At 46.6% G+C, this 16,088-nt stretch overlaps 1 protein-coding gene across 1 annotated transcript in view; it reads right to left on the bottom strand.

Moving 5' to 3' along the window:
* The window catches only part of LOC138665695 (hexokinase HKDC1-like), a 101,091-nt gene that overhangs the window by 37,606 nt on the left and 47,397 nt on the right, over window positions 1–16,088 (bottom strand). Inside the window, exon 13 of the mRNA XM_069753411.1 lies at window positions 15,693–15,788. Within this exon, the coding sequence (XP_069609512.1) occupies window positions 15,693–15,788 (96 nt within the window). The remainder of the gene's footprint in view (window positions 1–15,692; window positions 15,789–16,088) is intronic.

The raw sequence follows: 16,088 nt of genomic DNA, 5'->3' as shown, positions 1-16,088 counted from the left end.
GATGAGAGACTGGAGAGGAGATGAGAAGCTGGAAAGGAGATTAGAGGCTGGAGAGGAGAGGAGATGAGAGGCTGGAGAGGAGATGAGAGGCTGGAAAGAAGATGAGATGAGAGGTTGGAAAGGAGAGGAGAGGCTGGAGAGGAGAGGAGATGAGAGGCTGGAGAGGAGATGAGAGGCTGGAAAGGAGAGGAGAGACTGGAGAGGAGAGGCTGGAGAGGAGAGGCAGGAAAGGAGAGGCTGGAAAGGAGAGGAGATGAGAGACTGGAAAGGAGAGGAGATGAGAGGCTGGTAAGGAGAGGAGATGAGAGGCTGGTAAGGAGAGGAGATGAGAGGCTGGAAAGGAGATGAGAGGCTGGAAAGGAGAGGGGAGGCTGCTGAGGAGAGGAGATGAGAGGCTGGTCTCATGCTGTATATGGGGAGGCTGTGTGGGGCTCATGCTGTATTTAAGGGGCTGTGGGGGTTTAAAGATATATAGGGGGTGTCAGCATACTTAATTCTGCTCAATATTAAGTGATACAATTAATATTAATTAATATTGAGTAGAATTATTTTCATGCTATTGGTTCGGCCTCCACAACAGTCATGGTCTTTCATCTGGCCCCTCGGGAAAATAAATTGCCCACCCCTGATCTTGAGACATGGAGTGAGAAGCCCACAGATTAGTCCGTTCACTCACTAAATTACCCATCCAGCTCTTCAAACTATTCTCTGTGAAACGTCCCAGCATTGCAGAGATAAACTTCCCTGTTTGCAGTCTGAGTGATGCTGCCCGTGGTTTTGTTAATATGAATCGACTGACAGGTTCCCCTTAAAAACCTGTCAGCCAAACCTTGCAACCATGGCAGAATCAACTGACCATGTACTGTGCATGAGATCCACCAGATTCTCACATGACAACTAATGGAAAGGTTTGCTAAGGCTCCTTTCACATCAGCGATTTTCTCCATTCGCGGCAGATACTGCAGGTTTTCCGCCTCTGTTGCGTAACATATCACTTACAGGTTGGCAACTCTGCCTTCGGCCTCATTTATTCCCTATGGGACTTGCGGACATGTGCGGCACTTGAGGTGAGACAAAAAAAAACACTGCTAGCAGCATTTTTTTTCCTGTTGCTGCAAGTACCGCATTTGCCGGATCGCAGCAAAACCGCAAGTGCCGCAAGTCCCATAGGGAATGAATGAGGCCAAACACAGTGTTGCCATAAGTGATCCATTACGGATGCGGAAAAACTGCCGGATCTGCCGCAAATGTCAAAAATCGCTGATGTGAAAGTAGCCTAAGTCACTGCCGATAGTGTCTGCATTAGTCAGACTCACCAATGGGGGAGGCTGCACGAAAAGTGCCTAGGGCAGCAGAAACTCTAAATACGGCCCTGCTTAGCGGCGTGTTCTGGCACAGATAAATTGAACAGTCGACCCTTAGGAAACTTACTACCAGGAATCAAATTAATAGCACAATCACAATCCCTATGAGGAGGTAGGGCACCGGATTTGGGCTCATCAAATACATCCCGGTAATCCGACAAAAACTCAGGGACTTCAGAAGGAGTGGAAGACGAAATTGACAGCAATGGAACATCACCATGTACCCCTTGACAACCCCAGCTGGACACAGACATTGATTTCCAATCCAATACTGGGTTGTGAACCTGTAGCCATGGCAACCCCAAAACGACCACATCATGCAGATTATGCAACACCAAAAAGCGAATATCCTCCTGATGTGCAGGAGCCATGCACATGGTCAAATGAGTCCAGTACTGAGGCTTATTCTTGGCCAAAGGCGTAGCATCAATTCCTCTCAATGGAATAGGATACTGCAAGGGCTCCAAGAAAAAACCACAGTGCCTGGCAAACTCTAAGTCCATCAAATTCAGGGCAGCGCCTGAATCCACAAATGCCATAACAGAATAGGACGACAAAGAGCAAATCAGAGTAACGGACAAAAGAAATTTAGATTGTACAGTACCAATGGTGGCAGACCTAGCGAACCGCTTAGTGCGCTTAGGACAATTGGAAATAGCATGAGTGGAGTCACCACAGTAAAAACACAGCCCATTCTGACGTCTGTGTTCCTGCCGTTCAGCTCTGGTCAAAGTCCTATCGCATTGCATGGGCCCAGGCCTATGCTCAGAGAGTACCGCCAAATGGTGCACAGCTTTGCGCTCACGCAAACGCCGATCGATCTGAATGGTCAAGGACATAGACTCATTCAGACCAGCAGGCGTGGGAAATCCCACCATAGTATCCTTAAGGGTTTCCGAAAGACCCTTTCTGAAAATTGCCGCCAGGGCACACTCATTCCACACACAGACCACTTTCTAAATTTCTGACAATATACCTCCGCTTCATCCTGACCCTGACACAAAGCCAGCAAGATTTTCTCTGCCTGATCCACTGAATTTGGTTCATCATAAAGCAATCCAAGCACCAGAAAAAACGCATCAACATTACGCAATGCAGGATCTCCTGGCGCAAGGGAAAATGCCCAGTCTTGAGGGTCACCACGCAACAAAGAAATAATGATTTTTACTTGTTGAACGGGGTCACCAGAGGAGCGGGGTTTCAAAGCTAGAAACAGTTTACAATTATTTTTGAAATTCAAAAACTTAGATCTATCCCCAGAAAACAAATCAGGAATTGGAATTCTAGGTTCTAACATCGGATTCTGAACTACAAAATCTTGAATGCTTTGTACCCTTGCAGTGAGATGATCCACACAAGAGGACAGACCTTGAATGTCCATATCTACACCTGTGCCCTGAACCACCCAGAGATCAAGGGGAAAAGGAAGACAAATCACACTGCAAAGAAAAAAAAATGGTCTCAGAACTTCTCTTATCCCTCTATTGAGATGCATTAACACTTTCAGGCCAGCTGTACTGTTATGGACCTGGTGGTTAAGAGCACCCGAAAAGACCTGATAGTTAAACCGATACAGGACAAGCTCTGGGAAGTGGAAACTCTGCTGACCGCAATCCCTAATCCTATCACACACACTAGAAATAGCCGTGGAGCGTACCTAACATGGCCTAGACGCCTCGACACAGCCTAAGAACTAGCTAGCCCTAGAGATAGAAAATAAAGCCTACCTTGCCTCAGAGAAATTTCCCCAAAGGAAAAGGCAGCCCCCCACAAATATTAACTGTGAGCAAAGATGAAAGTCACAAACACAGAAATGAAACAGGTTTTAGCAAAGGGAGGCCAGACTAACTAAACAGACAGAGGATAGGAAAAATATCTGTGCGGTCAGCACAAAAAACTACAAAAGACCATGCAGAGTGTGCAAAAAGACCCCCGCACCGACTCACGGTGCGGAGGTGCCACTCTGCATCCCAGAGCTTCCAGCTAGCAAAGCAAAATCATGAAAGCAAGCTGGACAAGAAAACTATGAACAGAAAATAACAGTCGGGGACTTAGCTTCTTGCAGGAAGAGACAGGTAACCAGAAAGATCCAAGAGCGAACTGAACCAGTACAGGAACATTGACAGCTGGCATGGAGTAACGATCTGAGTGGAGTTAAATAGAGAAGCCAGCCTAAGAATAACCTAGGTCACCTGTGGAAGGAACCTCAGAACCAGCAACTCCACTCACAGCCACCAGAGGGAGTCCATGGACAGAACTCGCCGAAGTACCATTCATGACCACAGGAGGGAGTTCGATAACAGAATTCACAACAGATGCAGAGCTTATATGTGGCACAGCTTTATATGGAGCATCTATGGGGCAATATTGAATGCTGCAGAGCATTCTATATGGCACAGCTTTCTATGGAACATCTATGGGGCCATAATGAACGGTGCAGAGCATTATATGGGGCACAGCTTTATATGGAGCATCTATGGGGCAATAATGAACTGTATGGAGCATCTATTTTTATTTTTGAAATTCACCGGTAGCTGCTGCATTTCCTACCCTAGGCTTATACTCGAGTCAATAAGTTTTCCCAGTTTTTTTGTGGCAAAATTAGGGGGGTCGGCTTATACTCGGGTCGGTTTATACTCGAGTATATACGGTACTATTTCTTCTCCAACGGAAAGAGTTGACTTCTTGAAGTGTGCCGGCATAGTTTCCTCCGTGGGCTCTCCTGGTCCTCTCCCCCGCTCACCTCCTTCATTTTGTTTCCCCCGTGCCGTGAAGATGGTCTCACACTTACTTGAATAAAGAGGTAAAGCCCGCTTTACAGGATCGGTGAGTGTTGCCGCGTCTTTCTTCATTTTTTGATCTACATATTTATTGAAGTTGGTAACTTTATTCTTCAAGTTCCTAGAAAAGCTGTTTTCCATTTATTCCTCAATTGGGGCTTGTAAATGAACCGTACTTTGCCCCCACAAAGTCCTAGGATCACCTTTAAGTGATTCCAGACAGGATAGTCCCTTTTATACATCATACAACGTACTTACTTTTTTTATTGAGAAGCGACAGTTATATTGGGTTTGATACTGAGCTACATTTAATCTGTTTGAGTAAGCTACAGTCATTTTCTGTTTGTGTAAGCTACAGTATATATATATATATATATATATATATGTATGCCTGTCTTTTCTTTTCCTTTCACCCTTACCCTTTACCCTTCACCTCTATTAAATTTATAAAATCAATAAAATTTGTTGGAAAAACAGTAACTACAGCACAACCTCCTGCAAGTATTATCCCCAGGCACAGTTGGATTTCATTACCTGATCATTCGTAATCAAAAATGAACCAAAGCATACAATTTGTATTTCTTTTTCCTACAGAGTCTCACTATTTTGGATGTCCCATACTAGTGTCGAAAACATACTAATATACTGATATATTGATTCAGTTGGTTCTTTGCTTAGAATACTCTGTCAGCCTATTTTCCCTGGATTTCCCCATTATTTTTATTAAAATAAACCAGATGCAGGGTGTTTGGCTAAAAGCCTATTAATGACCCTCATACTATTGGATTAGGTGGCTGCACAGCACTATATAGGACAGTCACCCCAATTCACCCAACTAACACATGCACTGTGTCGGCCCCAGGAGCAGGCGGTCATGTGACTGCAAGTATGTGATTTGCATACTCCCAGCCACATTCCGACTAGACTGTGACTGGTCTAACCCCATACATTTGCATTGAGTGAGGTTGCGCACTTCTAGTCGGCATGTGACTGTATGTATGCAAATCACATATTTGCGGTCACACGCTCGCCGCTCCTGGTGCAAGCGCTGAAGAATCCTAAAAAGAGTGCAGTGCGCGTAATGTGAAGATTCACAAATCTGTAATCATAGAGCGACTGCAGACTTGTAGCTTAATGTTGGATAACCCTCTTAAAGGGAACCGGTCAGCCCAAACGCAGAAGGAGCACAAACACCGGTAAGCCAATAAAATCCCACAATGTAAACATACTGTAATTGTACCATTCTTCAAAAAAAGGTATTTAACGATATAGATACAGGGATGGAAGTGCGAAAGCCTATCCTACAGTGGGTACGGAAAGTATTCATATCCCTTTACATTTTTTCACATTTTGGTTCATTGCAGTCATTTGGTAAATTCAAGTTCATTTTTTTTCTCATTAATGTACACTCTGCACCCCATCTTGACTAAAAAAAAAAAAGATATGTAGAAATGTTTGCAAATTTATTAAAAAAGAAAAACTGAAATATCACATGGTCATAAGTATTCAGATCCTTTGCTCGGTATTGAGTAGAAGCACCCTTTGGAGAAAGTGCAGCCATGAGTCTTCTTGGGAATGATGCAACAAGTTTTTCACACCTGGATTTGGGGATCCTCTGTCATTCTTCCTTGCAGATGCTCTCCAATTCCATCAGCTTGGATGGTGAACGTTGGTGGACACCCATTTTCAGGTCTCTCCAGAGATGCTCAATTGGGTTTAGGTCAGGCCCTGGCTAGGCCAGTCAAGAATGGTCACATAGTTGTTCTGAAGCCACTGCTTTGTTATTTTAGCTGTGTGCTTAGGGTTATTGTCTTGTTGGAAGGTGAACCTTTGGCCAAGTCTGAGGTCCAGAGCACTATGGAAGAGGTTTTCATCCAGGATATCTCTGTAGCTGGCTGCATTCATCTTTTCTTCAATGACAACCAGTCGTCCTGTCCCTGGGGCTGAAAAACACCCCCATAGCATGATGCTGCCACAACCATGTTTCACTATTGGGATTGTATTGGGCAGGTGATGAGCAGTGCCAGGTTTTCTCCACACATACTGCTTAGAATTATCACCAAAAAGGTCTATCTTCATCTCGTCAGATCAGAGAATCTTATTTCTCATAGTCTGGGAGACCTTCATATGTTTTTAGCAAACTCTATGTGGTCTTTCATATGTCTTGCACTGAGGAGAGGCTTCCGTCGGGCCACTCTGCCATAAAAGCCTGACTGGTGGAGGGCTGCAGTGATAGTTGACTTTGTGGAACTTTCTCCTGTCTCCCTACTGCATCTCTGGAGCTCAGCCACAGTGATCTTGGGATTCGTCTTTACCTATCTCACAAAGGCTCTTCTCCCACGATTGCTCAGTTTGGCTGGACGGCCAGGTCTAGGAAGACTTCTGATGGTCCCAAACTTTTTCCATTTAAGGATTATGGAGGCCACTGTGCTTTTAGGAACCTTGAGTACTGCAGAAATGCTGTTGTAACCTTGGCCAGATCTGTGCCTTGCCACAATTCTGTCTCTGAGCTCCTTGGCCAGTTCCTTTTACTTCATGATTCTCATTTGTTCTGACATGCACTGTGAGCTGTGAGGTCTTATATAGACAGGTGTGTGCCTTTCCAAATCAAGTCCTATCAGTTTAATTAAACACAGCTGGACTCCAATTAAGGAGTAGAACTATCTCAAAAAGGATCACAAGAAAATGGACTGCATGTGACTTAAATATGGGTGTCTGAACAAAGGGTCTGACAACTTATGGCCATGTGATATTTCAGTTTTTCTTTTTTATTACATTTACAAAAATGTCTACATTTCGGTGATGGGGTGCAGAGTGTACATTAATGTGAAAAAATGAACTTTTTTGAATTTACCAAATGGCAGCAATGAAACTAGGAGTGAAAAATAGGGATTTTTGTGTTACTCACCGTAAAATCCTTTTCTCCGAGATGCTCATTGGGGGACACAGGACTGTGGGTGTATGCTTCTGCCGCCAGGAGGCTGACACTAAGTAAACTTGAAAAAAAGTTAGCTCCTCCTCCATCGTATACACCCTGACACTGGCTACCAGAGACTCCAGTTTGGTGCAAAAAGCAGTAGGAGAACAAAAACACAAAAAATAGTATAACAGCATAAATACAGAAACTTTATGTCTAGAAAAGATCCTACTGACTAATGTAATAAGATATAACCAAAGCAGCCATAAGGCTACCAGGGAGGGAGCTGTGTCCCCCAATGAGCGTCTCGGAGAAAAGGATTTTACAGTGAGTAACACAAAAATCCCTATTTCTCCTTCGCCTCATTGGGGGACACAGGACTGTGGGATGTCCTAAAGCAGTCCCTGGGTGGGAAAAATACTCACCAGTAAAAGACATCCAGATAATGTTTGTCTACAAATGCGCCACTGCCGCTTGAAGAATTCTTCTACCCAGACTTGCATCTGCAGAGGTCTGGGAGTGAATATTATAATGCTTAACAAATGTGTGCAGACTAGACCAGGTCGCAGCCTTGCAAACCTGCTCTGCTGAGGCCTGGTGCCGAACGGCCCAGAAAGCCCCCACCGCTCTAGTCGAATGAGCCTTGATTCCGGCCGGAACCGTCATGCCCATGGAGCGATAAGCCTCCTGAATGGTCGCCCTTATCCACCTGGCCAAGGTAGATTTTGAAGCCGCGCATCCCTTCCTGCGACCCTGCGGAAGGGCAAACAGAGCATCTGTCTGGCGAAAAGGAGCCGTACGGGTAACGTACCTCCTCAGAGCCCTCACCAGATCCAACGTATGGAGAGCTTTTTCTACATGGTGCGCAGGTGCCGGACAAAAAGAGGGCAGAACAATATCTTCATTGATATGAAATGATGAAACAACTTTCGGCAAAAAGGACGGTGATGGTCTGAGCACCACCTTGTCCTGATGAAAACGCAAAAAAGGAGGACGACAAGAAAGGGCTGCCAGCTCCGATACCCGTCTTATGGACGTTATGGCCACTAAAAATACGACTTTCCAAGAAAGAAACATCAAAGAAACCTCTTGAAGAGGCTCAAAAGGAGCGTCCTGTAAAGCCCTTAAGACCAGATTAAGGTCCCAAGCTTCCAAAGGAGTCTTATAAGGAGGGACCTTATGAGCGACTCCCTGAAAAAAAGTCCTGACTTGACGATTAGGAGCAATCTTGTGCTGAAAGAGAACTGATAAAGCCGAAACCTGCCTTTTAAGAGTACTAGGAGCAAGCCCAGAAACCAGGCCTGCTTGAAGGAAGGCTAGAATGTTTGGAACGGAAAAACGCAGAGGAGGCAGCCCGCGCTCTCTACACCAGGAAAGAAACACCTTCCAAGTGTGATAATAAATCCTGGCCGAGACAGACTTACGTGCACTGATCATGGTATCAGCCACTTCTTGAGAAAACCCAGCCTGAGTTAAAACCCAAGATTCAACGGCCAGGCCGTCAAACGTAGGACCTCTGAGTTCTGGTGGTAGATCGGCCCTTGAGATAGAAGATCCGGCCGATCGGGGAGCCGCCAAGGAACCCCGGCGAGAAGTTGTACCAGGTCTGCATACCAGGTCCGTCGTGGCCAATCCGGAGCTATCAGGATGGCCGGCACTCTCTCTGATTTGATCTTCTTGATTACTCTCGGGAGCAGTGCCAGAGGAGGGAACAGATAAGCGAGACGAAATTGGTTCCAAGACAGTACCAGCGCATCCACAGCGATAGCCTGGGGATCTCGGTAACGAGAGACAAAACTGGGCACCTTGGCATTCAACTTGGATGCCATTAGAACCACGTCTGGAGTTCCCCAAAGATGGCATATCTGCAAAAAAACCTCGGGATGGAGAGACCATTCCCCGGAGGCTAGGCCCAGACGGCTTAAGAAATCTGCCGCCCAGTTTTCTTCGCCCGGAATGTGGACCGCCGAGATCACAGAGTGATTTCTCTCCGCCCAGAGTAGAATCTGTTTTACCTCCTGCATGGCTGCCTTGCTGCGGGTGCCCCCCTGGTGATTTATGTAGGCTACCGCCGTTGCGTTGTCCGATTGAATTCGGACAGGGCGACCCGCCAGAAGGTGGTGGAAACGCAACAAGGCTAGCCGGACTGCTCGAATCTCTAAGATATTGATGGGGAGATCTGATTCCTGAGGAGACCAGCGTCCCTGAGCTGTATGATGGAAGAACACTGCTCCCCAACCCAGGAGACTGGCATCTGTTGTGACCACTAGCCAATTGGTTGGGGGAAAAGGCTTTCCCCTGAGTAGAGATGAGCTGTTTAGCCACCAAGCGAGAGCCTGCTTGGTCTGGAAAGACAACTGAAATTTGCGGTTGAGAGAGGATTTCTGTTCCATACTGATAGGATTGCACACTGGAGGGGTCGAAGATGAAACAGTGCAAACGGAACCGCCTCTATGGTTGCAACCATCTTTCCTAACACCCTCATCCCGGACCGAATCGTATGAGGGTATGGTTGTAGAAGATTCTTCACTTCCCGCCGAAGGGCTAAGACCTTGTCCTGGGGAAGGATAGTTAGGGCTTGAGAGGTGTCGAAGATCATGCCTAAAAAAGAGATTTTTCGAGACGGCTGTAGGGAAGACTTCTTTAAATTTACCACCCAACCTAGACGGGAAAGGGTGTCCAGAGTGATGCCGACATTTTCCCTGCAAGATAGAAATGTCGGTCCCTTGATCAGCAGATCGTCTAGGTATGGCAAGACGACTATACCTCGGGAGTGCAGAATGGACACCACAGTTGACATGACTTTTGTGAACACCCTGGGAGCGGAGGCCAGTCCGAAAGGTAATGCCGTGAACTGGAAGTGTAGATTGTTTACGGCAAACCGGAGAAATCTTTGATGGAGCGGAAAGATGGGAATATGAAGATAAGCATCCTGAATGTCTACTGAGGCCAAAAATTCTCCCTTTTCCAGAGAAGCGATGACCGACCGTAGAGACTCCATCCGAAAGTGACCAACGCGGACAAACCTGTTTAAGAGCTTGAGATCTAGGATAGGCCTCACTGCTCCATCCTTTTTGGGCACTACAAAAAGATTGGAATAAAAGCCCTGAAACCTTTCTTCCTTTGGAACAGGAGAAATGACACCGCTGATACGGAGAGACTCTATGGAATTGAACAGGCTTTGACGAAGAGATTTGCACCTGGGAAGACGGGATGGGAAGAACCGGGGAGGGGGCAGCTGAACCAGCTCTATCTTGTAACCTGAAGATACGAGCTCTGCCACCCACTGGTCGTGGATTACCTGACACCAGACCTGGCGAAATAAAAGTAGACGTCCGCCTACTTTTTTGGAGACGTTCGGAAGAGGACTCCAGTCACTTGGCCGAAAATCTTTGCGTCCTAGAACCTCTGGATCTAGAGGACTGGGGACGCATTCTTCCCCCCTGGCTGGCTGTATAAGGGGTCCGACCGTCTCGGTCCTGCTTGGGCCGACCCTGCGCAGGAGAACTTGCTGCTGCGGCCCATCTGACATAGCGAAAGGTTCTGAAACGGGCCTGGAATTGGCGCCGAAAAGGCTGTCTAGCCCTCTGCTGAGGAAGAAACTTACTTTTCCCTCCTGTGGAGTCAGAAATGAGCTGATCCAGCTTTTCTCCGAACAAACGACCACCCTGATACGGCAGGGATGTAAGAGATTTTTTAGAGGTAGAATCAGCCCGCCAGGACCTTAACCAAAGGGCCCTTCTGATGGCAATAGCATTAGACGCAGCCGAAGAAGCACAATCTGCCGCGTCCAGAGATGCGTTAATCAGATAGCTACCGGCCATAGCTACCTGAGACGCCATTTCAGCCAATTCTGCTGACACATTACCTTCTTGGAGAGCCTTAGATAATGAGTCTGACCAAGAAATCATAGCCCTGGCAACCCAAGTTGCTGCAAAGGAAGGAAAAAGTGCTGAACTTGAGGCCTCAAAGACGGAACGAGCCAAGCTCTCTATAAGACGATCCGTAGGATCCTTAATTGATGATCCATTAGGGAGAGATAGCAACGTGTTAGAGGCTAAACGGGACACTGGAGGATCTACAGAAGGATTTTCTGCCCAATCGCTACAAAGTTCCGAAGCAAAGGGATACCTAGCCTTCAGAGCTCTTTGCCCTGAAAAGCGTTTGTCCGGGTGCTCCCGATTGCGACGAATCAGGTCCTCGAACTCAGGATGAGAGGAAAAAACCCTATGGGCCCGTTTAGTCCGCTTAAACGAGACCTTATGATCGGAGGCAGAGACGAGCTCGTCCTCTATCCCCAAAGACTGATTGACAGCTTCAATTAGGCTGTCTACTGACTCCTGAAATCCAGGTTTATCAAAATTAAGAGACCCTTCCGACTCGTAGTCAGTCTCAACTTCACCGCTTTCTGCAGGGGAAGGAGAGCGAGATACGGAACTCCAAGATGCGGAAGCACCTGAGTGCCTGGGAGACGCTTTGCGAATCCGCTTTCCATGCGTCTGTCGAGTGAGAGCGCGGCCCCTGCAGGCCGAAGACTCCTGAGATCCCGAGGCCCTCTCTGAGACAGGTGGACTATCGGTCCCGACCGCCGGGGTCTGCAGAGATTTGATCGCTTCAGTAAGGGACGCCATGGATTGTGACAAGGACGTGACCCATTCCGGTGGGGCTACCACAGCGTCTGCCTGAGGGACCGGAGCCGGAGAGACTACTGGAGGACTGGCAGGGGGGGGCTCCTGGACACGTTCAGCGTCACAGGCCTCACATAGGCGACTACTTTGGGTGTGCGGAAAAAGGGTACTACAAGATACACAACTGGAAAAAAGAACCGTGTGAGTCTTAACCTTTCTAGACATAACGATCCGTAATGCTATACCCAGGGCCAGAGACTGGGACAAAAAAGAATGCTTCAGCCAGATGCAGGAAGAAGCACTTACCCCAGTCCTGTGTCCCCACGAGTACCGAGATGGATCCTAAAGGCACGATGTGAAGCCCAACAAACGCTGTCTTAAATGTACAGCAGGCCTTAGGGGGAGGGACCGCCAGAGATGCTGCGGCCTGGAGCAGGCCCAAAGCCGGGGCTTCAATTTTCCCCCCGTAGGGCACGGAGAGCCGGAACCGGAAGTGACGCGCCGGAGGGGGCGGAGCCTCACAGCGCGGTCCGAAGGCCGGAAGTTCCGGCTCCAGGAAGTTGCCCCATGAGGAGAAGCAGCCAGGCAGGTCCGAAGCCTATGGGGGGATAGCGGCGCTGTACCTGCAGCGCCGCTCCTAACACCGCGCACCGCCGGACCACGCTGCAGCGTCGCTGCGCTGCAGCGCTGACAACGCTACAGCGCCGCATGACACAGCAGCCGGGACCACCCGGATCATGCCGCAGCGTCGCGCCGGCCGCTGAAAAGAGGTACCGCACTCCCGGAGGATGTACAGGTAAAGCCAGGAGCCCCCCTTGTGAAGACACCGCCTCCTATAGACATTGGCGGGGGGGGGGGCTGTGAACAAATCTGGACATATCCTTTCCAGCACAAACCAGTGGACAAAGAATCCACTGGATAGACGCCAACTGTTAGATTGGTGCCGACGTCCCCGCCACTAGATCCCTCAACGAGGGGTAGAAAAAATGACGGTGCAGGAACCCTATCTCCATTATCCCCAGGATAAGGAGAGGGACCGTCATCACCCCAGCTAACACCCACAGGGGTGTAGAAATCAGGGGGAACACACGGACAACTCACGGGCACCTGTACAGCCTGGAGTCTAGGTACCTCAGGGTGGTCAGGGCTAAGTCCGGTGAATAATCCCACGTAGCGGGAAAGGATACGTGGAGAAATATCGCACGTACTTGCCCGTTGATGGTTTGGGGAGATCGGACCCTCAAAAAGGTCCGTCGCCCCTTCAATCCAAAGGTGTTGAAAAATCGGGTCCACGATCCAGGACCCAGAGATGTGCCTCCTTGAGACACTAAGCATAAACTGGAGTCTCTGGTAGCCAGTGTCAGGGTGTATACGATGGAGGAGGAGCTAACTTTTTTTCAAGTTTACTTAGTGTCAGCCTCCTGGCGGCAGAAGCATACACCCACAGTCCTGTGTCCCCCAATGAGGCGAAGGAGAAATTTAAAGGGGTCTGAATACTTTCCGTACCCACTGTATATAAATGTTCAACAATCAAACTGAAACTAGATGTTGTATGTAATGTGCCTAATATAAACACGTAAGTGACCTGTGTAAAAAGGTTAAACTCAATGGCATTGCATAGTACCTGTGTTTGGGCAGGCAGGGGCTCACCGGGTGCGTGCGTCCGCCCCAACACTCGTTTCCGATGTTGTTCCTTCGTCAGGGATCATGCCTGTTGACCGTTGAACAGTTATATAGGATAGGCTTTTCCACTTCCATCCCTGTATCTATATCTTTGGTTAAATACCTTTTTTTGATGAATGGTACAATTATGTCTACATTGTGGGATTTTATTGACTTACCGATCTCCGTGCGCCCTTCTGCGTTTGTGCACCCAGTTCCATGTGGCATTGTCCCATGTGTTCCCACACCTGTCTTTTTGCATTGTTTGTAATAAAGTTGCTACATTTTCTACGTGCAATGGACCTTTCAGTCATTTTCGGTGTTCCCACCCCCCTTCTTATCTCTATGTTTGATGACTTGTCCGCATTTTTGTCAATTATGTATGTCAGCAGAATTTGAGCTACATTCCAGACATAAGAGTATGCATTTATATTCCTAATATGCTGCAATCGTGCACGAGTTCCCTCTATTACTGTTTTGGATGTAGAAATGTGCCCCTTTACCTCTGCAGATGTTGCCCCAATGATATGTCCACCCCATTCTATCACTTTTTACTATTCTCTCTAAATTAATTATCTCCCCCCCCCCTCCTTTCACACCCGTATGATTTCTTTGCTCAGTTTTTCGTTCTCTTTTTTAAACAGAGTTTCCACACCCATATCCTTTGCGATTTCTATCTCAGAAAAGCCAGGGAGCCCTAATAGGGCGTACAGGCAACATGATAAGACAGAAGGTGGGAGTGAAAGGGGTAAAGGGGATTTTAAAGGTCAGAGTTAAATACATTGTTTAGTGGTGGACTTGTCAGGGATTTGATTGGCAAGGGGGATGGAATGGGGTTGGGTTATAGGGGACAATATAAGGTGAGGGGTGAGCAGGTACCTCCTCTTGATCCAGCAGGAATTGTCATAACGCCCACCCGCCCCTTGTGTATATATAAAAATAAATAAATTAATTAATTAATTAATTAAAAATAAATAAAAATGTGCGTTTAAAATTAAAGTGTACAAAAAAAGAATGAAAATGGATATGTGGGCATATTAACAGTTGATGAAGGGGATGTTTTCACATGTGTATTGTTGTATTCTTATTTGTATTCGTTAAGTGTTGTGCCCTTTTGCATGAAGGGCTCTATTGGGGGATAGTTTATCTGGTTATATCCCAATATAAATGCCGGTCGTAGCTCCTGCAAGGCCAGGGGTATTACCCGTATGGTGTTAATACCTTACCCCCTGGGCTGGTGTGGTGCGGCCAGAGAATGTTCTCTAGGACATGGGGTTTGCCTCTGGCCTGGGCCCATTAGCCTTTAGGTAGTTAAAAATGTTTATAGTTGCGGGGCCGTTCCGGGTTTTGTTAAGTTAAAATTTAATAAAAGGCTGCTGTGGCCATTTTACCCAAATCACAAGAAGTCATGTGTTTTATTTACATACGGCAAAGAGCTGTTATTGGGTAAGGAATAATTACAAGACCGGATCCCTCTTAGCTTGTCAAGTCTAATAAAACTTATACTAGTATACTGTATCCTGCATAGTATAGTATACTGCATTTATCAAATAAGGCTATCAAGAAGAGTTCATTTTAATATTCTATTGTGAAGCAAACAACAAATAGGACAAAATAACTGAAAACTTCAGTGTGCTTAGCTATGCACCCCCTAAAGTCAGTACTTTGTAGAGCCTCCTTTTACGGCAATTATAGCTGCAAGTCACTTTGGATAAGCCTCTATGAGCTTTCCACATTTTGCCACTGAGATTGTTGCCCATTCCTCAAGGCAAAACTGCTCCAGCTCCTTCAAGTTAGATGGTTTCTAGTGATGGGCGAATGTGCTCGGATAAGGCGTTATCTGATAGCAGCCTTCAGCTTGTCTGCATTGTTGGGTCTGGTGTCATCTTCTTCTTGACAATACTCCATAGATTATTTATGGGGTTAAGATCAGATGAGTTTGCTGGCCAATCAAGCACAGTGATACTGTTGTTTTTAAACCAGGTATTGGTACTTTTGGCAGTGTGGACAGGTGCCAAGTCCTGCTGAAGAACGAAATCTCCATCTCCAAAAAGCTTGTTGGCAGAGGGAAGCATGAAGTGCTCTAAAATGTCCTGGTAGACGGCTGCACTGACTTTGGTCTTGATAAAACACAGTGGCCCTACACCAGCAGATGACATGGCTCCCCAAACCATCACTGATCGTGGAAACTTCACACTAGACCTTGTGCTCAAGTTCCCAGAGTCTGGAGGAAGAGTGGAGAGACAGACAATCCAAGCTGCTTGAAGTCTAGTGTGAAGTTTCCACTATTATTATTATTTTCAGTGGTACAACAACCTGTAGAATCATGAGGCTTACTTACATTCCTTCTCTTAATGGCTTCTCTCAACATGTCAACGACATCCTGTCCTTCACAGTCGGTGGCTTTGAAGCCTTTTGTCCATCCAACCAATTTTCCCTATGAAACACAACAATACTCAGTAAATGGGCACATTGCAGTGAGAGAGGTTTTCACAACATCACTCTGTAGGTGCGGATCTTATAAGGAATGTCACGAAAAGTGATATTATTAAACTATACAATTTTCCATTATGTCTAATCAGACTACTTGTAATGAGGATAACCATATGTATTATTAAGTTGGTCTCTATTATGGGGAAGTATTACAAGTGAAATATATATATATATATATATATATATATATATATATATATATATATATATATATATATCTTAACATCACTGTCTAGATTTAGAA

The sequence above is a fragment of the Ranitomeya imitator genome, chromosome 2 (assembly GCF_032444005.1).
Source record: "Ranitomeya imitator isolate aRanImi1 chromosome 2, aRanImi1.pri, whole genome shotgun sequence".
NCBI lineage: Eukaryota > Metazoa > Chordata > Amphibia > Anura > Dendrobatidae > Ranitomeya > Ranitomeya imitator.
Note: the sequence above shows the minus strand (reverse complement) of the source record. Positions and strands in the feature narration are given on the sequence as shown.